Source organism: Phyllostomus hastatus, unplaced genomic scaffold, assembly GCF_019186645.2.
Source record: "Phyllostomus hastatus isolate PE091 unplaced genomic scaffold, TTU_PhHast_1.1 phas_scaffold_46, whole genome shotgun sequence".
NCBI lineage: Eukaryota > Metazoa > Chordata > Mammalia > Chiroptera > Phyllostomidae > Phyllostomus > Phyllostomus hastatus.
The window spans coordinates 2,171,784-2,198,278 of NW_025334032.1; the positions used below are offsets into that span (position 1 = coordinate 2,171,784).

The 26,495-nt window shown below is 36.5% G+C and overlaps 1 protein-coding gene across 11 annotated transcripts in view; it reads right to left on the reverse strand.

The window, feature by feature from the left end:
* Positions 1-19,350, reverse strand: part of LOC123807501 (histone-lysine N-methyltransferase SETDB2-like) — a 125,795-nt gene extending 106,445 nt beyond the window's left edge. For 8 of the 11 annotated variants that reach the window (XR_006783658.1, XR_006783657.1, XR_006783659.1 and 5 more), the window contains exons 1-2: positions 18,762-19,350; positions 8,456-8,813 (exon numbers count right to left, since the gene is read on the reverse strand). Coding sequence is in view for 8 of the 11 variants with exons in the window: in XM_045821411.1 (XP_045677367.1) it covers positions 8,456-8,489 (34 nt within the window). In the remaining 3 variants the exon portion in view is untranslated. Of the gene's footprint in view, positions 1-8,455; positions 8,814-14,900; positions 15,102-18,761 lie in introns of all 11 variants that reach the window. The other 3 variants (XM_045821409.1, XM_045821406.1, XM_045821407.1) reach the window with 3 other exon arrangements.
* Between the last annotated feature and the right edge of the window lie 7,145 nt (positions 19,351-26,495).

Below are 26,495 nucleotides of genomic sequence, written 5' to 3' on the forward strand. Positions count from 1 at the left end.
AATGTGAGACTCGAAACCATAAAAAAGAATCCTAGAAGAAAACATATGCAATAAAATCTCAAACATTGCTTGTAGCAGTACTTTTTCTGATATATCTCCTCAGGCAAGGGAAACAAAAGTAAAAGTAAACACATAGGACTACATCAAACTAAAATGTTTTGCACAGCAAAGGAAACCATCAACAAAGCAAAAAGACAACCCACAGAATGGGAGAATACACTCACCAATACATCTTGGAAAAGAAGTTAATAATCAAAATATATAAAGAACTTTTAAAACTGAACATCAAAAAAACCCCACACAATCCAATTAAAAAATGGGAAAAGGGCCTGAATAGACACTTCTCTAAAAAGGAAATGCACATCACCTACAGTCATATGAAAACATGTCCAATGTCAATCATCACCAGAGAAATGAAAATTAAAGTCACAATATGGTATCACCTCACCCAGGTCAGAATGGCTATCATTAATAAATCAACAAACAAGTGGTGGTAAGGATGTGGAGAAAGGGGAACACTTTTCCACTGTTCTTGGAAATGCAGGTTAGTGCAGCCACTGTGGAAAGTAGTTTAGAGATACCTAAAAAATTAAAAATGGATCTCCCTTTTGACCCAGTGATCCCACTTCTGGAAATATATCCAAAGGAACCCAAAACACTAATTCTAAAAACCTAAGTGCCATTATTTTCATTGTAGCATTATTTACAATCGCCAAGATTCGGAAGCAGCCCAAGTGTCCATCAGTAGATGAGTGGATAAAACAATTGGGATATTTACACAATGGAATACTACTCAGCTGTAAAAGAGAAAATTTTACCCGTTGCAACAGCATGAATGGACCTGGAGAACATTATGCCAAGTGAAATCTAATACCGTATGATTTCATTCATATGTGGAATCTAATGAACAAACTGAAATAACAAGCAAAACAAAAAAAAGAGAGCAAGATGACATCTATGGGAGGATGGTTCAGGGGTGGAGGCATGAAGTAAAAAGGAAAAATGACTCACAGACAGGGACAACAGGGAGGTGAATGCAGAGGGGAGGAGAATATAAGGGGGATAAATGGTAATGGAAAAAATACAGTAAAATTTTTAAATAAAATAAGGCAATCAAAATAAATTTGCAAAAGCCAAATCTAACTTAAACCATGTGTAAGAGTAACAAAAATATCTAAAATGTTAAACACTATTTATTTATGTTAAAATTCATGTGTAAAATGTTAAAATCAATTAATGGGGGCAATGGAGCAACATAATTAATTGCACTCTAGAAAGGTCATTGGAGAAGCTATTAGGATTAGTGAGATCCCATTAAGTTTACAAAACAAACAAAATATCTTCCTTAATAAAAATTAAACCTAAGACCTGTAAGTTTTGTAAAGGAGTGAGAATCTTCCTAAGAGGCTTGGGCCTCAGAGTTCTAAAACTCTTCCTGGCAAAGTCACCTTACCCAAAATGGAACCCTGGGTCATTATGGCTGCTGCCACCATAGCAGCCTCAGGAGGGGTGTTATTTCCCTGTTAACATTCTGGATAGATGTGTACTACACAAGACAGCCTATCTTTAATTCCCACTGGCACTGCTCAGAGAAGGCTTCAACATTTAAAACAATGTGATAACAAAAGGGATGAGAACTGTAGAGGCAGGTAGTGGCCATGGCATGAAGGGCTTTGTATGCAATGCTAATAAACCTTATTTTTATACGGAAGCCTATAGGGAGCCACTTGAGAGGTGCAAGCACCTTATGGTATGATTATATTTGTTTCTTTTATCACTCATGTGGCAGCGAAAAGAGGGAAGAGTCGAGAATGATTTTTAAGTTTCCGACTCAGGCAACCATTAGTAATGGTATTTATTGAAACGGAATAGGGGTGGAGGCACATATGAGAAATTCAAGTACGGTGAGTAAAATGGATAAAAATATATACAAACTTTGGAGTCAAAAGCAGGCAATGCTGCTGAAGCCACTAAGTACATATGATTACAGAGAATATGTAGAGAATGAGAAAAGGGTCTTCTGTAGACTACCAACATGTAAGGGAGAGTACAATAAAAAGGAATCATGGAGACAGAGGCAACCACAGGTTGATGTTTCTCTCCCTCTCTTTCCCCGCTCTCTAAAAATAAATAAAATAAAGAATTAAATAAAGAATAAAATCTTATTTTATTTCTTATTTCTAAAATCTTATTTCTTTATTTAAAGAAATAAAATAAATAAAATAAAGAATTTTTTATTTCTTATTTCTAAAATCTTATTTCTTTATTTAAAGAAAATAAATAAAATAAAGAATTTTTTATTTCTTATTTCTAAAATCTTATTTCTTTATTTAAATAAATAAAATAAAGAATTAAATAAAGAAATAAAATTCTTTATTTTATTTATTTTTAGAGAGGGGGGAAAGAGAGGGAGTGAAACATCAACCTGTGGTTGCCTCTTGCGCACCCCCACTGGGGACCTGGCCCCAAACCCAGGCGTGTGTAGACTGGGAATAGAGCCAGCGACCCTTTGGTTCACAGGCTGGCACTCAATCCACTGAGCCACACCAGCCAGGGCTAAATACACAATTTTTAAATAAATGAATTCCGTTTGGGTGATACCCCCTCATAATTTAAAAGGGAATACAGTCTTAGACAAATGGAGTTAAGTTTTAAACGTGGAAGTTTAGAGACCATTCAGCTAGGTGGAGCAGGGCTTTCTCAGAATCCTTAAAATCATTAAATTTTTCACTGAACAACAACCAACAAAAACCACTGCTTTTAGGCAAAACTACTTGTAAAATACATAATTGATTATTGTTCCCATGATTCTTTTCATGGACATGAATCATTACTTCACACTAAGAACTTGTCTCTATCTGAGGTGGACACCTAAAAAGGAAGGATTTTGAAAGGTATTTAGAAATAGCTTTTTACAGCATTATAATCCTGTTAAACTCCTGGCTAGAGAAAATAAGCAGTGATACTGAAAGATAGCAATCAGTACTTAAATGAATTTTTTCAGTGACTATCATTTAAAACTGTTAGAGCCCTGGCTCAGTTGATTGGAGCATCCTCCTGTAGAACAAAAGGCTTCAGGTTCAATTCTCGGTCAGGGTATTCATAGGTTGTGGGTTCAATATCCAGACAAGGCATACACAGGAGACAAATGATCAATGTTTCCCTCTCACATCAGTGTTTCTCTCTCTCCCCGCTCCCTATCCACTACTCTCTCTAAAAATCAGGAAACATTTCCTTAAGTGAGGATTTAAAAATGAACAAATAAAAATAAAAGTTAGAAATGTCAACACATGATACCAAATGATTCTGACGGGATGCACTTAATAATGAATTATTTAAAAAGTGAAAAAGGTAAGGACTTAGTTTTGGAATGGATTAATAACAAGGGCACTGCCAATATAATTTAAGAAAATAAAGTCAATCAAAAAATACTGAACCTATTTGCTTGCAGAATAAACAAATGTAATTCAGTAATTCATATTTATTTGATCTGGGTTTTTAATATGTTTTTCTTTTCCTGATATCATTATCCTATACTGCTAGGTTTATTTCTCGTATTTCAATGGTTCTTGTTCCTAATCTCTTCCTTCTTGATCATTCTTCTTCATCTTCTTGCTATGGAAAATTTAACCACAGTAGTAGTAAGTGAGAAAAGAGGTAGTAAACCTATATGATAAATGAGATTAGGAGATTCAGTTAATAACTTTTTTGAATGGGGACTCATAAGAAGAAACATATGACTGACTTTCATTTTCAACTGTAGACTATATAGATAGGTGGTTACTACAATGTAAACAATTTTAGTTTCTTGCTCCTTTACTTCTTTGTGCATTGTATGCATGCTGAGGATTATAATCTAAAACTGCAAATATTTCAGTACATTTCACTAGGTGACAGTTACAAGGAGTACAGAAGCAGGTGTTCAATTGACAATCAAATTAGTATACTACCATTGCTATCTGCCTCCAGAAATGAAGAATACTATCTAACAGCTACTGTCTGTCTAAACTTGCTCCCTTACTTAGTTAGATATGATTATTTATTATAAGAGCATAATCATGAAGAAGTACAGCAGCTTAGTAAAGAAGGAAGGCAAATTATATAGTTACACTATATGTCTCCCAATCTCACTTGAGATAGACCATCTTTGTAAACATGCAATGCTCACACTGGTTTAAACTCATTCATTAAGTGAATATACATGCAGTACTTACCAAGTACATTGATACTGTCCTAGGTACACAGAAATATATTCATTTCTATAAAAAGCTTTATTTCTATATATTTCTTAAGGATCTTCAAGGACATTAGTCTAGAGGACCTCTAAGACACCTTAGAGCCTATGATCAATCAGCAAAGTATGGTCTATGACCTTTTGGGGGCGTCTCCAAACCTATTCAGAGAATATGCTACGTCAAACTATTTTTACAGTAATACCAAGACATTATTTGCCTTTTTCTCTACATTGATACTGATGGTACAAAAGCACTGGTGAGTGTTGCTTTTAGCATGAATTAAGGAAGGCACCAAGTACCAGTAAGTCACTGTATTCTTCACCACCAATTTCACTTACGAATGTTTGACCTGTAAGCTAAATTATCTGGGTTTTTTTTTTTCATGAAAACTACTTTTCCTTAAAAGACCCCATAATAAAATTATGGTTTTTCAGACTTGGGTGTTTGGCATACATTTTCTTGAAAAATGAACAAAGTGACACTATCACTTGAAGGACAAAACTGACAGCATTTGTTGCTAATAATGCTGGTTCAAACTACCAATGTAAAACTGGAAATTTGGAAATCTTTCACCTGACAGGTTAAGCTTAACAGCTTCTCAATAATTAATCACTTTATGATGATATTGATAGCAATATTAAGAAATGTGATTTTTTAAGTGTAAGATAAAATATGTCAGCACTTGGAAGAATCTGTATTATTCACTGAAACTAATATCTTCTAAGTGGCCAGTACATGATGCTATAAAATCATACATGTGAGAAAGACCCACTCAAAGTACAAGACGGTACTCGCTTTGGCAGCACATATACTAAAATCAAAATGCAACACAGACCAATGAATTTTAATGCAACAGAGTATAAACACACTTACTGATATGATTTCAGAGTGTATACTATAACCCTGAAGGAATGACTACTTGTTGATTTCTGAAGTTGTAGTAAAGGAAAATATCCACCATTATCTGAAAGACTATTAAGACATTCTTTCTTCCTTTTTCCAATTTCTTGTCTGTGTGAAGCTTCATTTTTATAATACATTTCAGCCAAAGCAACATATCACAACAGATTAAATGCAGAATCTCTCTTTTATTAAGCCAACTATTAAAGAAATTTATAAAAATGTAAAACAATGTTCTTTTCACTAATTTTTGTTTTAGAAAATAGTTCTCACAAAAATATAATTCACATTAATATTTGGTTTATTTATTTTTTTTTATTTTATTTATTTATTTTTAGACAGAGGGAGAAACATCAATATATGGTTGCCTCTCGCATGCCCCCTACTGGGGACCTGGTCTGCAACCCAGGCATGTGCCCTGACTGGGAATCAAACCAACAACCCTTTGGTTTGCAGGACTACACTCAATCAACTGAGCCACGCCATCCAGGGCAGTTTATTAATTTTTTTAAAAGATGAGTCAATAATATTTTAAAATTTCTTGGTTTCAAATTCTAATACAGAAAATATGAAAATGTATTATCCACATAAACAAAAGCTATTGGGGTTTTAAATACTTTTAAGAATATAAAGTAGTTCTGAGAGCAAAAGAATGTTTAAGAACCAACGGCCTAGAAAACGGTCCAGTGAAATTAGTACTATGTGATCTATATAACAATCCACATATTGCAAGTTCATGAAAGGGCGTTAAAACTATTCTGTACAATCTGTAATGTTGGATACATGACCTTATGCATTTGTCAAAATCCAAAGAACTTTAAAGCACAAAGAGTAAACCTTTCTGTATGCAAATTTTAAAGTATAATTTAAGAGGTTAGGGATCCCGGGAAGGAATGTAATAAGAGAATCTAACTATTAAAAAATATACATACAGCCTCACTGAAGGGCAGGGTGGAAACGGCACTGACCTAAATAACTTTGGAAATCAGTAGAGTCTACAAGACTAAAGGTAACAGGAAGTATGCACAAGCACTGTAGTTTTCCACCTAGGAATAAATGTATATTTCTTTCTTAGGAAAAAAAAAAGATTTTATTTATTTTTAGAGAAAGGAGAAGGGAAGGAGAAAGAGAGGGAGAGACACATCAATGTGTGGTTGCTTCTCATGTGCCCCCTACTGGGGACCTGGCCCGAAACCAGGCATGTGCCTTGACTAGGAATCAAACCTGTGACTCTTTGGTTCATAGGCTGGCGCTCAATCCACTAAGCCACACCAGCCAGGGTTAAATATACATTTCTGATACTACTATACAAATATAGGCATACCTTATCTTATTGTGCTATCATTTATTGTACTTACACATATTGCATTTTCTATAAATTGAAGGCAAGACCCTACACTAGCAAAAAGGTCACAATTTTCTTTGATACTTATTGTGGTGGTCTGGAATCCAACCTGCAATATCTCCAAGGGATGCCTATATATGGGAATTGAGCAAGTAAACAAATGGATAACAGATGGCTGGAGCCACATTTCTCACTGTTGGAGTGGGAGTATACAGATAAACAAGGAAAGCAAACTAAAATGATCCATGTGGTAATGGATTAGAGTTGGAGACATCAATATAAACTCATATTTAACTTAATATAGACACATATGATTACATATAGAAATAAATATAGCTATGTATACAGTTTAGTATACACATTTGTATTAGTATACATGTATATATATTTCCATGCTCTATCAGCTGAGCACTTATATTAGTATACACGTATATATATTCCCTTGCTCTGTAAGCTGAGAGAGCCTAAAGCAACATGACCCAGCAACAAAGAGCATACCTATTGTTCAGACCTTGGTTTCTAATACTGTTTTCCAATAAAAGGAACCAGGGCTCATTCAAGGAATGGCTGATTCTAGGACTGGCATAGGAAATATACATGAGCCTGGAGCATCTTATAATACCAGAAAATAAAGAAGTACTAAAAACCAAAATGAGACAAAACCCACCTACATTAATAGGCATATGTTAAGGGGACAGAGAGCCAACTGAAAGAGCTCCCGATGGCCAATCCTGGGACAATCTGAGTGACAAAATAAAACAGTACGAGATTATAACCCAAAGTATAAAATAATTACCTACTACTCCATACTGATATAAATAAATGATTGAAAAAATACAAAGGTGGAAGAAAGGAGACAAATCCCGCTTGCAGAATAATTCCAAATAATTGATGTAGATATTCTGTTCTGAAGGAAGGGGAGCATAAATCTCCACAGCTTAAGTGTGTGCTGCACATAGTGATTTACTGTCAAAGAGTACAGTAGGGAAAGGGAGATAAAACCAGAGCCTTGGCTGGTGTGGCTCAGTGGATTGAGTACTAGCCTGCGAACTGAAAGGCTGCTGGTTCAATTCCCAGTCAGGACACATGCCTGGCTTGTGGGCCAGGTCCCCGGTTGGGGGCATGTAAGAGACAACTGATTGATGTATATCTTGCATATCACATCAATGTTTCTCTTCCTCTCTTTCTCCCCCCCTTCCTTCTCTATTTACAAAATAGAATAGTTTACAATGGACAAATCAGATACCACTTTTAAGCCAGGTGATCAAGCTCAGCAGCAACAAGTGAGAAATCATGTTGATAAATACAACCTTGATACAATGTGGTAAAATGGCACTTTACCTCCCATAACCTTATAAGTCCCAGTCTTATCATGAGAAAAAAATAAGTCAGTAATTCCAATAGAGGGTATTAGAGGGTCAAATACTAAAAAAGTATCCAGATACAAATTCCTACAAAATCAAAAACAAAGAAAGTCTAAGAAATTGTCACATCTACGAGGTCCCTAAGGACACATGACAAGTTAATGTAATGTGGTATCCTGAATGAGATCCTGGGACAGAAAAAGACATCAGGTAACAACTAAAGAAACAGGAATAAACCATAGAATTTAGTTCATAATAATGGTCAATTCAAGTTCATTAATTGGAACAAATGTACCAGCCAGATGTAAGATATTAATCATAAGGAAAACGGAGCAGGGAATATGGAAACTCTCAGTTTTTCTGTAAATATACATGGTTTCTAAAGAATAAATATTTTTAAAAGTACCTTAAAGTACTGACTTTGCATTACAGATACTTACACAATTAATTATAAACAGCTGAAACTGTTGGCCACATCAAAATATATCTTTAATTCCTTCTAATTCAGACAGGCACTTGCAATGAAACACCCTGAAAACTCCACTTTTCAGCTTCATGAAGTAGTCTACATACTTTTAAATATAAAGTTTAACAATGGATTTTGAACTTACCATTTCTTTCTCCCATCTTTTGGATGTTGTTCATAAACACAAAACTCTTCAAAATTAACTTTATCAAATGGCTGAATCACTTTGACTGGAGGATATAATTGGAACCAACTGTGGTCTCTATGAAATTTCCAGTCCTCAGAGAAAAAGAAATCATTATACCATTTTAAACCCAGTATTCTTTGACATTTGAATGTTCAAATAGAAATTGTGATTGAAGAAACTTTATGAATAGGCCAACAGTGACAAGTCCATGAATCTTCATCAATTAAATATTTATAGTTGTATCAGATCACTGACAATATCTTTACATTAAAAAAAAAACAACTCCATCTTTTGGTCCATAAATGCATAAAACATTCTGTAAAGAAAACAATAAAGAATGGTGCATAAGTATAAAGAATGAAATACATAAGAAGAGACTGTTATATAACAATAGCTCTATCTTTTAAAAACACCATGATCTCTTATGAAAAAAGTACATATTAATTAGAAAAATGTATAAAATGTCCAAACTAGAAAGCTACAGAGAAATTAAGAATTGCCCATATTTAATATATTTTTAATTAACAGAAACTATCCTCACTTTATAAATACTTTACAGAACCTTTAAAATGGGTATAGAGTTGCAGTGGAATAAGACTTAACCACGTAGAATAGTCCCTGGCACATAAAAGGACTCAAATAATGCACTTTCCCCTGGTCATTAATATTTTTCTATAATATGGCTTTTAAGTGTACAGTGTACTTTGGTCAATAATACATGTATTAAAATATGCTAAAGAATTTTAATAATTAAAATTTAGTAAATTATTAATTAGTACCATACATAAACCTCTACACTGAACATTTATATCATTTTTATTTTTTCAGTAATAATTAATGCTGTACTATGTTTTATGCATATCTATGTTTATTCCCTTAAGATATATATATACCCAAAAGTGGAATAGGTCAAAAAGAGATCAACAGTTTTCAGTCTCAAGACATGAGTCAACAGATGATAAATTCTCCCACTCCCACAGATACACTAGTATTATTTTTTTTAATTTAAAACTATGTAGTCATGCTGAAAACAAACAAGGAATTCTTTATGGACCAACTCTGTGAGACCTCTCTGGGGAAAGAAACAAAAGAGAAGCTATACAGATAATGTCAACCACCATCATAATACAGTAAATTGAAAAGCAAAACCTCTCAGAGGAGATGAGTGCACACTGAAGAGTCATCAATCCTCTGAGGAAAGCTATACTGTGAAAAAGATTTAACAGACCCACAAATGGATGGATTTAAATTCAAGAGAAAAATTAATAGAGCACCCTGAAAATAATTTTAAAACAAATGTTACTGTATTTAATATCCCCAAAGAGCAAAAGAAAAAAACCTCATCCATTAAATAACATACAATTTTGAAAAATAACCAATTAGATACATATATTGAATATAAAAACAGTTGTTACCCTGGCCAGTGCAGCTCAGTAGGTTGGAGTATAGTCCTATAAACCCAAAGGTCATGGTTTAGTTCCCAAGCAGGGCACATCCCTGAGTTGGAGGTCTGGTCTCAATTGGGGTGAGTGCAAGAGACAACCGATTGATGTTTCTCTCTCATATCCATGTTATCTCCCCTTATCCCCCTTTGCCTTTCTCTAAAATTAATAAACATGTTCTCAGGTGAGTATTAAAAATAAAAAGTTGTTGAATAAACTAAACAGATGACTAGATAATAGCACAAACTCAGATGAAGGGCCATTTGGTAAGCTCAAGGACTGAGTTGAGTATAATTCACTCAAAACAGAGAGCAAAGAAATAATAAGAGGAGTAATAATAAAATAGAATAAAGATGCAATAAAGACCAAGAATTTCTCAGAACTGGTAAACACATAAGCCCACTAGAGTCCACTGAATGCCAAGCAGGATAAAATTCTTAATACACACCACTAAACAACCTGTGGATAAACTTCAGAATATCAAGAAAAAAGACAAAATCTTACAAGCTTCCAAAAAAACCTAGATTATCTGAAAGGAATATGTAACAGACTGGTAATCAGATTTCTCATCAGAAATGCCAGATGTTAAAGGAAAATAAGTCTGCACAGTATTCTGAATCCCAGAATGTTGTTTTAGCCAAGCTATCTTTCAATACTTAAGATTAAAAACTAGAGGACTTCCAGCCAAGATGGAGGCATAGGTAGACACACTGTGCCTCCTTGCACAACCAAGATAGACACAACAATAATTTAGAAACAGAACAACCAGAACTGACAGAAAATTGAACTGGATGGAAGTCAGACAACCAAGGAGTTAAAATAAACATGTTCATCCAGATCCATAGGAGGGGCGGAGTCAGGCAGCTGAGTAGAGAGGGGTCACAGCATAAAAAGCAAGGGGACCTGGAGCCTAAGGCATCCTGGGCACTCAAGCAGCAGCTGGCAGACCCTGGCTGAGGGGTGGCAACTGGCAGACCCAGCAAGGTGGCGATTGTGAAGCAAGGCACTGTGCACAAGGTGCCTGCCTGACCAGGTGGTCCCAGGGTCCCAGCGCTGGGAAATAGAGCCTTGGGGCACTGATTGAAAACACCTGTGGGGGTTTGAGGCACACGGAGAGACTCCCAGCCTCACAGGAGAGGTCGTTGGAAAGACCCACGGGGTGCACAAGCCCACCCACATGGGAATTGGCACCAGAGGGGCCCAGTTTGCTCAGGGGAAGCAGCAGAAGGGACTGAGGTCCCATGGAGAGCAGAGCAAGTGCCATTGTTCCCTCTTGGACCCCGCCCCCCAATACAGCATCACAACCCAGCGACTGGGGTGCCCTGCCCTGGTGAACAACTAAGGTTCTGCCCCTCATAGGTAACGGGTGCAACCAGACCAAAAAAAGAAAAAGAAAAAAAAAAAAAGATGGTTCAAACAGAAGAACAAATGAAAGCCTCAGAACCAATACTTTTAAGCAACCGAGAGACAGCCAACCTATCAGATGCACAGTTCAAAGCACTGGTGATCAGGATGCTCACAGAATTGGTTGATTTTTGGTCGCAAATTAGATGAAAAAAATGAAGGCTACAATAAGTGAAATGAAGAAAAATGCACAAGGAACCAATAGTGATAGAAAGAAAGCTGGGTCTCACATTGATGGAGTGGACCAGAAGGAAGTAAAAAACATACAATCAGAAAAGAATGAAGAAATAAGAATTCAAAAAAATGGGGAGAGGCTTAAGAACTTTCAGGACATCTTTAAACGTTCCAACATCCGAATTATAGGGGTACCAGAAGGGGAAGTGGAAGAATAAGACATTGAAAACTTATTTGAACAAATAATGAAGGAGAACTTGCCCAATCTGGCAAAGGAAATAGACTTCCAGGAAGTCCAGGAAGCTCAGAGAGTCCCAAAGAAGTTGGACCCAAGGAGGAACACACCAAGGCACATCATAATTACATTAGCCAAGGTAAAAAATGAAGGAGAGAATTCTAGAAGCAGCAAGAGATAAGGAGACAGTAACCTATGAAGGAGTTCCCATCAGACTGTCAGCTGATTTCTCAAAAGAGACCTTGCAGGCAAGAAGGGACTGGAAAGAAGTATTCCAAGTCATGAAAGGCAAGGACCTGCATCCAAGATTACTCTATCCAGCAAGGCTTTCATTTAGAATGGAAGGGCAGATAAAGTGCTTCTCACATAAGGTCAAGTTCAAAGAGTTCATCATCACCAAGCCCTTATTTTGTGAAATGTTAAAGGGACTTATCTAAGAAAAAGAAGATGAAAAACATGTATGGTAAAATGACAGCAAACTCACAATTATTAATTACCACACCTAAAACGAAACAAAAAACAAAGCAAACAACTAGAAGAGGAACAGAACCACAGAAATGGAGATCACATGGAGGGTTAGCAACAGGGGAGTGGGAGGAGGAGAGAGGGGGAAAGGTAGAGAGAATAAGTAGCATAGATGGCAGGTAGAAAATAGACATGGGGAGGGCAAGAATCGTATGGGAAATGTAGAAGCTAAAGAACTTATGACTCATGGGCATGAACTTAAGGGGTGGAAGATGGGTGGGAGAGGGTGTGCAGGGTGGAGGGGAATGAAGGAGGGGGAATGGGACAACTGTAATAGCATAATCAATAAAATATATTTTTTAAAAAAGATTAAAAACTAGAGGCTTTTTACACACATTCAAAGAGCCACTGAGAATCTCTGAAAGAAATAAAGAAGTACAGCATGAATAAAACTAATCTGGAAGGAAGTACTGGGGTACAAGAGCATAGTGGGTAACTGAGTAAAACATATTAATGCTAGATAAACACATATTAACAATGGATGCTAATAACAAATGACACAAAAAATGCTAGAAGACAGAACCACAAGAAATTATATTCTTTTTTGGAGAGGTGATGGAAGGGGCTTGTCAAAAGATCAGAAAAAGTAAAGTAAAAGAAGGGAAGTTCTTCATCAGAAGTATATCAATACTTATTTCTCCCTCTTTATTCCCCTCCGCCCTGCACCCACCCACATTACCCGCCTTTAGTTCATATTCATGGGTTGTACATGTAAGTTCTTTGGCTTCTCTATTTCCTATACTTTTCTTAACCTCCCCTTGCCGATTTTGTAGCTACAGTTTATGCTTCTTAGCCCCTGTACCTTTTCCCCAATTCTCTACCTTCTCCCTTCCCACTGATAACCCTCCATGTGATCTCCATTTCTGTGATTCTGCTCCTGTTCTAGTTGTTTGCTTAGTTTGTTTTTGTTTTGTTTTGTTTTTTTTTAGGTTCAGTTGTTGATAGTTATGAGCTTGTTGTCATTGTACTCTTCATATTTTTTATCATATTTTTCTTAGATAAGTCCCTTTACTATTTCATACAAGGCCTTGGTGATGATGAACTCCTTTAATTTGACCTTATCTGCCCTTCCATTCTAAATGATAGCTTTGCTGGATAGAATAATTTTGGATGCAGGTCCTTGCCTTTCATAACTTCAAATACTTCTTTCCAGCCCCTTCTTGCCTGCAAGATTTCTTTTGAGAAATCAGCTGACAGTCTTATAGGAACACCTTTGTAGGTAACTGTCTCCTTTTCTCTTGCTTTTAAGATTCTCTCCTTATCTTTAATCTTGGGTAATATAATTATGATGTGCGTTAATGTGTCCTTCCTGGGTCCAACTTCTTTGGGACTCTCTGAGCTTCCTGGACTTCCTGGAAGTCTATTTTCTATGCCAGATTGAGGAAGTTCTCTTTCACTATTTTTTTCAGGTAAGTTTTCAATTTCTTGCTGTTCCTCTTCTCCTCTGGCACCCCTATGATTCAGATATTGGAATGTTTAAAGTTGTCCCAGGGATTCCTAAGCCTCTCCTCATGTTTTTAAATTCTTGTTTCTTCATTCTGTTGTGGTTGAATGTTTCTTTCTTCCCTCTGGTCCAAACTGATGATTTGAGTGTCAGTTTCCTTCCCTTCACTGTTGATTCCCTGTACATTTCTCTGCCTTTCACTTTGCATAACCTTTACTTTTTCCTCCATTTTGCAACCATACTCAACTATTTCTGTGAGCATCCTGATTACCAGTATTTTGATCTCTGCATCTGATAGGTTGGCTATCTCTTCATCGCTTAGTTCCAATTTTAGAGCTCGATCTGTTCTCTCATTTGGGCTATATATTTTTTTTATCTTGGCACAGATATTACATTGTAAGGGGCAGAGTCTTAGGTATTTGGCAGGGCAGAGCAAACCACGTCACTGGGTTGTGTCGCTGTATGTGGGGGAGTGGTTCAAGAGGGAACAATGCTGCTTACTGGACTCTTTATTTGCTTTCAGTCACTTCCCCCACTACCCACAAACAAATTTGACCTTTCTTGTGATGATTCCCGGGTGGATACATTTGTGTTAGATCTAGTACCCTGTGGGTTTCTTGAACTCTCCTGTGAGGCTGGGAATTTCTCCCGCTGTCACAACCCCCACAGGTTTACCACCAGAGGCTTTGAGGCTTTATTTCCCCGTGCCAGAACCCTGAATGTGAGGTTTGTATAGCTACACAATTGTTCTTCCCTGCTGTCTGCACAGAAATATCGGACTACATAGTCCTCCAGCCACACCTTGCTGTCTCTGCCCCTCCTACCTGTCTGAATGAATCTTCTTTAACTTTTTGGTTGTTGGACTTCCGGACAGTTCAATTTTTTGGCAGTTCTGGTTATTTTTTATTTTTAAATTTGTTGTTGTCCTTCTTTTGGTTGTGCAAGGAGGCAAAGTGTATCGACCTATGCCTCCATCCTGGCTGGAAGTCAATAAATAAAAATCTTAAAAAACAAAACAAAAGACCATGGGAAGTAAATCTCTGCAATGCAAAATTGTGTCATGGCCACAACATAACACACTAATGTGCTGCAGAACACGATCCTTTTTAAAATCTTTCAATATAAGCAACAAAACTTGAAACTCTGGGATAACTCTGATTTCCTTTTCTGGATACCTACATGGCTTCCAAGTCACTTTATTAGGCTCCCAGCACTCTGTCCAAGTCCCTGGGTGATTTTTTCAAAATGTGGATGGTCTCTTTCGAAATTACCACCAGCACTTCACCATCAAGTTTCTGGGAAATGGGAGTCCCCTCCAGGTCCTTAAGCAGTAGCAGCTCAACTCTTCCTCCTGGAACTGGTCCCCAAACCCATTGAGGGCTAGGAGAGAGAAGAGCCAGTTGAGGGGGAGTGGTTTTTAGAGATCATCTTCTTAATCTTACTATTAAAAGACAGACTCTCGCCCTGACTGGTATGGCTCAGTGCATTGTGTGCTGGCCTGCAAACCGAAAGGCCATGGGTTCCATTCCTGGTCAAGGCACATGCTTGGGTTACAGACCAGATCCCAGCTGGGGGCCTGCAGGAGGCAGCTGATCTCTGGTACATTGCTCTCTCTCTCCTTCTCTTTCTCTTTCCCATCCCTTCCCTCTAAAAGTAAATAAATAAAATCTTAAAAAAAAGACAGACTCTCAGATTTTATTCCAAGTAAAGCCTAGCTATGATAGGTTTAAATAAAGAGATCCACTTAAATCATACAAAATATTGCTGACAGGTTGAATGAAAGGATGTGTAAAAAAGATATAACAGCAAATACAAGAAAGATTCACATCAAACAAAATAGAAGTTAATATGCAAACCAATGAAAGAGACAAAGAAATATTTTACACCAACAAAACAATTCACCATGACCATCTAACGGAAATTATGGACTTAACACAAAGTAGGCTCAAGAGAAAAAAATCCCAGTTAGAGGAGTAAGTATAAAAAAGAAATGAGCCTTGGGTGTTGTGGCTCAGTGGATTGAGCGTTGGCCTGCGAACCAAACCAAAAGGTCACCTGTTTGATTCCCAGTCAGGGCACATGCCTGGGTTATGGGCCAGGTTCCCCAGTTGGGGGCATGGGAGAGGCAACCAATTGATGTATCTTGCACATTAATATTTCTTTCTCTCTCTAACCTCTTTCCTCTCTCTCTAAAAAGTAAATAAGTAAAATCTTAAAAAAAAAATAAGCTGCAAGCCACACATCCCCACCTCTTACTCCCAGCATACCATGTCCATAAAGTTTTATAGATGAATTCTACAAAATTTTCAGGGAACAGGTACTTTTTATAGTATCCAAAAGTTCTAGAGCAGGAAAAATATGGGAAGCTATTGAACTTTTTTTAAAGATTAGTAGAACTTGACATGAAAAGAAAAACAAAGCCCTCAAGGCCAAAAGCACTTATGGGTATAAAAGCAAAAACAGAAAGTAAAAGCACACATCAGTAGACAAGTATATTATTAATTAAGATTTATCCCAGAAATACCCCAAAAGCTTAACATTGGAAAGTTTCTCAATTAAATTTTTATATTAACCGATAAATGGAGGGAAACTATCATCTCTGATGCAAGAAAACAAAATAATTCAGCGAGGTCAACAACTATTGGAGGGAGGAGGGAAGAGGGCAAACTCCCAGCAAACTAATACTAAAAAAAAAAAGAATTCTTTAACCTGACAAAGACTATCTACTAACACCTAGCAGCAAAGCATTTTCATTAAAGTCAGGTACAGGATAAGGACATTTGCCACCACTACTCTTATTCAATATTGTACCGGAAGTCTTAGAGAAAGGCAGTATAATAAAGAGACCTAAAGATTATAAATAAGAAAAAAAACCTGTGGAATAAATAAGCAAAAACTAACAAAATAAAATTAAAAGCCAAGGAAAGAATTGGGAGAAAATGTAACATATTTTAACACTGTCAACAAAAAAGGGACATAGCCAGCAGTCACTGAAGAAATTCTTAAAAATTATACATGATACACAGTATCTAGGACACATAAAGAACTCCTTCAATCATTAAGATAACTAAATAGAAAATGGGTATTTTATAAAAAAAAATAGAAATCTACATAAATTATAGGTTAATAAATGAACAGATATTGCAATCTTAGTAACCAGAGAACGAAATCTTTAAAAAATGAGTATCATTTTCATCCATCAGATAAGCAAAAGGTAAGATAGTATCTTGTGTTGGTCTAGATCAGCAATTTCCTACCTTTTTCATCCCATGACACACATAAACTAATTACTAAAATTTTGCAGTACACCAAAAAATGTATTATATATTTTGCCAACCTGCCAAAAAATATAATTTTGATTCATTCACACCAGACAGCTATTGAGGTATTGGCTGTTGTCATTTTTTTTTTAACATGACGATCTATTTTAGTGAGTGCCCCTGACTAAACAGTCAGGAATTGCATGTTTTAAAAGTTCTTGCAGCACACCAGTTAAAAATCACTGGTCTAGATTATAGGGAAAATGAATGGTAACAAATTACTTGTGAGATGTGTAAATTAATAGATATATTTCCAAGGCAAATTTGGTAAGACATTAAAATTAAAAATGTCCTTAACTTAAAACCAAGCAATTCCAGTTTTAGATATTATCTTGAGAAATAGCACATGTGCACAAGAAAACACACGCAAGGGTTGCCCTGCAAGGTGAAAAACTGGAAACAACCTAATGTCCATCAAAAGAATGGCAAATAATATATGCTATACAGTCAAACAAAATAGAATTCAATATGAAAACCAATAAGAGACAAAAATAAGTATTTTACATTAACAGAACAATCTAGGCATACACGAGAATACTATCCAACCTGAAAAAAACCATAAATAACATAATGAGCTATAACATGCATACACGCAAAACATTGTCAAGTGAAGAGTTAGATTTATATAGTATACTATTTCCCTTTTAAAAATTATAAATGCATATATGAACCTATTGAGAATATATAAATACAAAAAAGGACTTGAGACCCTGCATCAGTTTTTGTTGTAGGATTGGGGGAGGGAGAGCGAATTCAGGGATTGTGGATTGTTCTCTTTGTATATTGTTCTCTTTATATACCTGTAAAGTTTAATTTTGTAAGAGGAAATGTAAAAGCGTACCTAATTTAAAAAACATATAATTTTCAAAAAGGGATCGCTTATTTTAAAGCTTTCTGGAGCATATTGCCAAACTGCTTTCAAAAAGGTTCCACCTATTTATACGTCCACCTACAGAGTATCAGCACACTCAGTAATACCTTCTTTTTTAAAAAAGCTCATCAGTGTTGTTCATAACTCCTAAAAATTTAAAAGTAACTTAACTTACAAAAGTAAAACTTTCACTGGAAAAAATATGCAAAAATAAAGTAAAGCATAAAGAAGAAAATTTAAAAATCACTCAATATCATTATCCAGAGACAACTAGTGTCACTATTTTGGAGTGCAATAATGTAAATTTTTTCATATTTTTTTCTTTTTTTTTTTTAGCAGAAAAGTAGTCAGTTTCACTTCAATTTGCAGTTCTTTTTCGTTTTTAAAAAATAGGGTCTTATGAAACTTACCACTTTCTGTTTCCTTAAGTTTTACTTTTAACAGTAAGGACCATAATTTGAATATAAAGCATGTGTCAGGTACCCTTCTAAATATACTTCCCTTGTTCTTATTCTGCGTAACAATCAGACACATTAGCATGCCGTTTTTCTACTGAAAGTGCCAGAAACAAAACATAAGGAACCAGGCACTATGGTTTCAGAGCCCATGTTTTTTTATTCCACTCTATCATCAATTGTGTCTTTTCTTACTTATTAATACATACAGAACTCACTGCAGGTTTCCACATGCCGAAGAGCACAGTTAATTACATACTGTTCCTTATTTTATTACCCACTGGAGAACTACTTACGGGGTTGTGATGAATGATTCAGATGCTCCTAGAATCTGAACTCAACTCCGTGATCTTGGATAAATGATTTTACTTACTTAGGGCTTGTGTAGCCTTACCTGTGAAATGGGTCAGTGGTTAAACCTTCAAGCTCTGCTTCTTGATGTTATACTGCAGTCCATTTCCTGCAGCCCCTTTTACAGCCTCTCGTTCCCAGTTGCTTAGGAATCACCTCACTTTAATATATACACCGCAAGAGAGAGACAGAAATGAGGGTTGAGAACGCCATGCTCCCGTAATCCTTCTCCATCTGGGGTCTGCGTTTGGATGAAAGAAAGGAGGTTGCAAGGGCTCCCCCACGTACCCAGGTCCTGGGTCGAAGGACCCGTCTGGGGGCCACCCACGGCCGTGCCTCAGTTACACCAGCTTCACTGAGTTTTCCTTGTCGCCAGCCAAAGCTGAAGGTTGTGCACTTCACCCACTCTGTTGGTGAGGCTGGGTTGACCAGAAGGTCAGGATACTTTCCAAAGGACCCTGTGGTCCGTAATGCCTTCTGGCCAGCAAGTACTTCACCATTTACTAGATTTAACCTCTGCCGGAGGGAAGACCGCCCAATCTGTTAACACCCGGGGCTCCCAAACGCGATCCCTAACTGAGAGGAGCCGGACACCGCCTGGCCGGGTGCCCATTGGTTGTACACCCAAGGGGTCCACGCCTCAGACTACGCGCGCGTACCAGCGGCAACTAGGAGGTGCCGAAGCGCGCCGCCGTCCGATTTGCTGACAGCGCTCTCGAGCTGTCTCGCGCTCTCTCTCTGAGCCAATGGAAATACCCTCAGTCGAGAGGCCGGCTTCGCTGTTAGTAGCGCAGCTGTTCCTACCGGTAGGTGTTTGGCTGCCATTTTGTGTGTGGCTGAGACTGAGCTTCTTTGCGTTTAAAGCTAATCCGCTCTAGGTGTGGAGAGGTCCTGAGGGACCTGTGAGAGGCGGGGGATAGGTAGGCTGGACGAACAGACCTTTGGGTTTCACTTCCCTGAAAGGGAAAAGTCTTCTTGGCCTGATTCTCACGCCTGCGTGGAGATAGCGGTGAATGGTGTTGGTGGCTTTGGTTTGTTCGTTATTGTGAAGGCTTGGAGACGGGGTATAATGCCTTAGAAACAATTTCTTGAATTCCAGGGAGCCATTCAAATAGTCTTTGCCTCGTTAAGACTCTGACCGTAACTTTTACTGAGACAAGAGGTTGGCTGGAGGACTGGTTCGGAAAGGAAGAGGGCTGGTAATTAATGAAAGGGGGAGAGAGGAAACGCCATACCATTGTGCTCTGGTTCGAAAGAGATGTCTTCATTTTCAGCTGTTGGCGTGGGAGCGGCTCCCGAAGTGTTTGCCCTTCTGTACAGTTATGTTTTGACTAATGCTTTCATTTGATGGCAGTGAGCGTTAGGGTCCGCGTTTGAGCAGTTTTTTTTCACCAGTGTGCAGCCAGCATTCTTGCAGTGATCTTTTTTATTTATATATACATTTTTGCAGGGTTTTTTTTAAAGCTGGAAAATGTTGGTCTTTGTAGAAACAAGTGAAGGAACAATTTTGTTAAATCTTGGTTTCCCTGGTTACGATCTGTAGGAGATTTAGAAATCTCCGGTTCTGCCTTGGCATGCTTGGTCGCTTCCTATGGGGCCTAGGGGAGGCTTTTGTGAGTTAAAGCACCTTAACTTCTGAGTTCTATATGAGTTGGAGAGAAGGACCTAAGAAGTTCCTCTTTTTCTTTTTCTTTTTTTTTAAACCGAGGTAGCAAGCACGAGTTGTCTTTGATTTGAGGGGGAAATTTTTATCGAATCGGAAAACCTACGGGATAAAAGACTGTGTGTGTGAGAGATTATCTTTAGCAGTTTGACATGCCTGAGAAGAAAGCAAATATATTTATCTTGGTGCCTTGAATTTAGTTTTCAATTATTCACGGTTAACTGATGGTCCAGCAGAGTCAACAGTGTTTTGCTGCAGGAATTCCAAAGAAAACAGTAAAATAATGATTAAGTATTTTCTTTTAAACTTTTTTAAATTCATGAATCTTATAAAACGTAAGTTACAAGAGTTCAAGTATCAATCATTTATTTTTATTGATTTTAATGAAACACTAATTTTGTTCCACTTATTTATGCATTCATTGGTTGATTCTTTTTTTAAAAAAAATGATTCGTGAGGCGGTGGTGGGGGGATGAGAGAGAGAAACATCTATTTGTTGTTCCAGTTATATATGCCGTCATTGGTTGGTTTTTGTGTGTACCCTGACCCGCGACTGAACCCACAACTTTGGCATATTGACGACAATGCTCTAACCAACGGAGCTACTTGGTGGGGGCCTCAGGTATCATTAAATTAGTGTTAAATTGATGACTAAGGTGCATGTTAGAAATCAGTGTCTAAGAAACACGAGTTTTCTGGAAAATTTGACTTTCAGTTTGTTTGAACTGTGTTTGTTGCTTCCAATTGATACATAAAAAAATAATATTAAGGATAGGTTCATATCTTTTTTGTAAGGTCTGTTTCTGTACTACAGAGAAATTTAAATAATGAAGATGAGCCCTAAGTGATAATGTTCTATTTACCATTTTTTCTTGAAAGCATACATTCTCAGTAAATGAATACCAAAATGATCAGTCTTACATTTCTTTTGCTAAAGAAAATTTATTGCTTTTCTAGTTTCTTTTTGCCAACTTAAAGTCAAAACACTTCAACTTTAAATTTACTATATTGCTTCAGTGTATTCTGTAACTTTAACAAAAGTAATTTTAAAATAGGCAAGTATCCTCAAATTTTTCTTTCAGGAATACAGTTTTGTAGACATAATGGGAAGATTCTTAGAAATCTTTTAAAATATCACATTTGTATGAATAATGTTAAGTGACTAAGTAAAAATGATTTAACTTATGTTAGAGATTACTTTTCATAGCAATCATATACAAGTTTAGGCTTTCCCATTATCAAATGATGTATGCTGTGTAATTATAGAATATTTTGATAACACCTTTTAAATGAATGTGGTGTTTTGTGACAATATAGATTAAAATTTATCTAAATCACCATAAAAATAAAAAACTGCTCTCAGGACCTGTTTGGAGTTCTTACATTTGGTACTTTAATAATCTGAATGATTTTATGAGCAAAATTTTAGAGTACTTTTGTTACCTGGACCCAAGTTACAGGGTTTCCACTCCTAGGTTCTTGCCTTGCTTGCAAGCAAGGAATTCAGGTGAGAGACAACAGGTATGGTGGAAATGAGAGAGTAGTTTATTTATAGAGTGCGCTTGAGCAGGAAGCTGCCAGCGGGCATCCAGTTGGTATGAGAGCCCCAGGTTTAGTGGAAATAAGATTGCAAGTTTACACTTGAGCATGAAGCTGCAGGCAGGCAGTCAGCTAGTCTGAGTATACAAACTTTTGGGATTTTAGAATCCCCTACCTCCTCTCCTTTCTAGACCTTGGGATTAATACACAGTTTCAAGGCTTTATTTCCTAGATAGTGGAAATGATACATACAGAACTTCAAGGGCTCCAGTCCTGTGCTATCATGGTTTTTCTTGTGATGTTCAGACACCTGGCAATCTTACTGGACTATGCTCAGGACTGTTGAGTTAATTGGCGAAACATGTCTCCCTTGTACTCCCTGCCTTGGTTTACTATTTATCTTACCTAACACTTTTTTTTTATTAAGAACCACATTTAAAATATAATAAGGTTTCCCATTTCAGTAACTCGAAAGCCAAGTGCAAATAATAGTCATTCTCTCAAAAGTTATTTTCAAAATCTAGAAATACCTTGCTATATGCTTTGGAAGAGTTTTGATCATGTAAATAAAATGCGACTTTGGGGAAAAATTTTAAGATTACTCTTGAGAAATACTGTTCTACTTCTCAATAATTTAGTGCATTTTGCCATCATTTTTCTGGTTTTTAATCAGTATGGTCCATTATGGGGACAAATTAAACAATGTGATTAAAAATTTAAAATTATTTAATACAATGTAAACATCAAAATGACCACTGTACTTTGTGCTATTCAACTAATCAGTGAGATTGAACTGAATCATAAAGATGTCCAGTAACTGCTAAAAATGCTTGTGAGATAAACATGTAGGACATTCAGATTATTTCACTTAAAGGAGGAACGTTTGAAGTATTATATATTTGGCTTTTTTTAAGTGGAGGAATAGAGACACTATGATGTTACTATTACTTCTCCCTTTGTGATCTCATTTGTTATTTTCTTTAGAGGGAAGGAGAGACGCATCCATGCGTGAGAGAAACATGGATCAGTTTCTCTTGTACTTGTCCCAACCGAGGATGAACCTGCAACCCAGGCTTGTGCCCTGACCAGAAGTTGAACTGGTGACCTTTTGCTTTGAGCTCTACTTTTTTTTTTTTTTTTGGAGTTTTTTAGAGTTGTATCTGTTTTTGGAGAGAGGAAGGAAAGGAGAAAGAAAGGAAGAGAAACATCAATGTGTGGTTGCCTCTCATGTGCCCCCGCCCCGCCCCCCCCCCCCCCACACACACACACAGACACCTGGCCTGCAACCCAGGCATGTGCCCTGACTGGGAATCGAACTGGTGACCCTTTGGTTCATAGACCCATACTCAATCCACTGAGCTATACCAGCCAAGGAGAGACCTTTTACTTTTTATTTTATTTTATTTTATTTTTATTTTAATTGTTGTTTAAGTATAGTTTTCTGCCTTTTACCCCCCACCCCCAGCCCTCCCCACCTCCCTCCCATTTCCACCCCCCCTTGTTATTGTCCATGTGTCCTTTATACTTGTTTCTTTCTGCAAACCCTTCCCCCCCTTGTTATTGTCCATGTGTCCTTTATACTTGTTTCTGCAAACCCTTCCCCCTTTCCTCCGAAATTCCCTCCCTTTACTTTTGTGACACCCAGGCAACTGAGCCACACTCGTCAGGGCTGTTAAGTTCTCTTTCAAGTTCTTAACACATTACTCAAACCCTTTGGACAGTTAAATCAACTCAATTTGTATACAGTTCTCCCTCTTTTATGTTTCTTATTTTAAGTAACTTGAAATCTTACCACACCCTTTTGCCCAACAATATTATCTATTGGTTCAACCTCCAAAATGGTTTTTCTTTACAGATTTCTATTCTCATAACTGCTGCCCTAATTTAGACTTCTTCCATTTTTTATAAAAACACTTACATGACACATTGTATTATTGGTAAAGTCCGCACTCCTCAACTTGGAATTTGTATTAAGATAGGGGTTTGGCTGCTGTGACTAAGAAACTTTTTTAAAAAAATAAACGTTTATTTTTTTCCCTAGGTAAATGTTTGAATTGATGAGGTGGCTTTGCTATAGAAAGTTGTCAGGGACCCCAAGCTTCCTCTAACCTGTTACTCTGCCATCATCATGCAGCTCCATCTCATGGACTAAGATGGCTCCTCTTTCACTTGCTGCCATTATGTCTCACATGCTTACATAAAAGGTTAAAGTGGACTATAGTTAGGCACTTAGAATACTTGTAAGTGGTAGTAGTAATAGGGTTTTATTCTCTCAATTTTTTTAAAGTTGTGTGTTCTAAGTAACAGTTTGATTTCATGACCTTTTGATGGTTCTGTTGGGTTCTATGCTTATATTTGGAAGGAGTAAGGTTGATAGCTTGTGACTTTCAGATACTGTGCTTGTAGACTATATTATTACTTGCAGACCTAGGAACTACTTTGTACTTTCCCTTTCTATAAAAATGGTTCCTACTGCCTCAAATTACTTTCTTTTGAAAATAATTGATGCCTAGCTCAACTTCCTCTTAAAGTATAGACAGGTTTTATTCAACCACAATATCCTTTTGCCCTATACCCAAATTCTTCATTTGTACACATTTTATGTTACATTGTGAGTAACAACTCCTTGGAAGGCAAGAGTCCTTCTTTAGTCTGGTGAACACATTTGCACACAGTTGATCCTTGGATGCGTTTGCTCATTTGATTTCAAACAGAAAAGAATTGAGAAGGGAGTTCAGAGGTAGACCTATCTTTGTATGTAAAGTGTGTTCTGCCTTTAGGGAGTGTATTCATCTCTTAAAAGTTAACATAAAAATGTCAATACCCTGATAGAAAATGAGCAAAGGACATGAACTTTGCATCACAAAAGAAGAAAACAAATGGCTTTCATGAAAAATTTAACTTGCAAATAAAGAAATATTTGAACAAGCAATTTGTTATTTATCGAGAGACAAAAATGTATATACTCTTTGATCTTTTCTAGGAACCTTCTATGGAGATGGAGTTAAAGTTTTATGATCTGTGTAATCTCATACTTGTGAAAAATTGGAAATAAAAAATACCCCATGGGCAAACCCATGATAGGCTACATTTCATGATAGACTATATTTTCAACTTTTGGAGAGGAATGTTTTTCAAAGGGAGTGTCATGATGTAGGCTATTTAATGACAAAATGTCACCATTTTGTATTAAATAAGTATAGAATAATCATTGAATAAAAACATTAAAATCACAGTGAGATACCACTACACTATCACTGAGTGGCCAAAAATAGCAAAAAATACCAAGTGACGAGGATGCAAAGAAATGGGATTCAGATCTTGTTGATGGGAATTCAAATGCTACAGCCAGTTGGAAGATGATGCGGTAGTTTCTTACAAAGTCAAGCATACCCTTATTATATGACCTAGCAATACCATTCCTAGGGTGAATTTTACCAGCAAAATATGAGAGCTCCATTAGCTTCCCTTTCTTGTCAGCACTTGGCTTTATCAGTTTTGTTTTAAAAATTTAGGCATTATATGAGAGATGTAGTGGCATCTCATGATTTCAATTAGTGTTTCTGTAATAACATGCTTTTCTCATAAAACATGAAATAACCTATAATTACTTCTCTGCAAATATTTATAGCAGTTGTATTTATAATCACCAAAAACTGGAAGCAATCCAGTTGTCTCTCAACTGAGGAATGGATTTTTAAAAACATATATATCCATAAATAACAGGAATGAACCTCTTAGTCCAGGATAACAAATATGTGGAAAAAGGGACTGTGATATAACTATATACTAAGTTATAAGAAAAATACTTAACAAGCCATCATATAATGAAAGCATACCAAAAGTGGTGATAAAACAGATGATGATGGTAATCTGTTGTACAATAAGATGAAACCTTTAAGGAACCACACAAATCAGAAATTAGACTTCATAAATGAAATGACTAAGCCATAGAAGGATGTACAATGACAGATGACAACTCAAGAAATAATTAGGAAAAAGGAAATTAGAAAATGGGAGTGAAAACATCACAGAAAGCACAATAAGAAAAATGGAGAAAATGAAAGAAAAAAAATTTTTTAAGGAGTAAGGAAAAAGTGACAAGACAGGCAAAGAGCCAAAGTATATATGTTAGGAGTTCCCCAAGTGTAAGTCAAAGCACAGTAGTTGTATTTATGTAACATTGTGAATATACTTTATGCTACTGGGTTGTATACTTACAAATATTTAAAAGGACAAATTATATGTTTAGTACAATAAAAAAAAAAAAGGTAAACCAGAGTAATAGAATAGAACAGCTATTAGAATTCAAGAGTACTTGGAATTAAAGAATTTAAATCTCTGAATGTTGAAAGACACATTGTGAATCTGGGCAATTCAACCCAGAACAGTTAATGTTGAGATATACAGTTGTTAGATTTTAAAAATTTAGAAACACACAAAACCACCTTTTTTTGCATTCATGGTAGAAAACCAACTCAACTGGGAAAGAAAAGCAGGTGTGATTATCTTTTTGGCAGCAACATTTCATGCCAAATAATAAAACAATATTTTTTAAATGCTCAAGGACAAAAT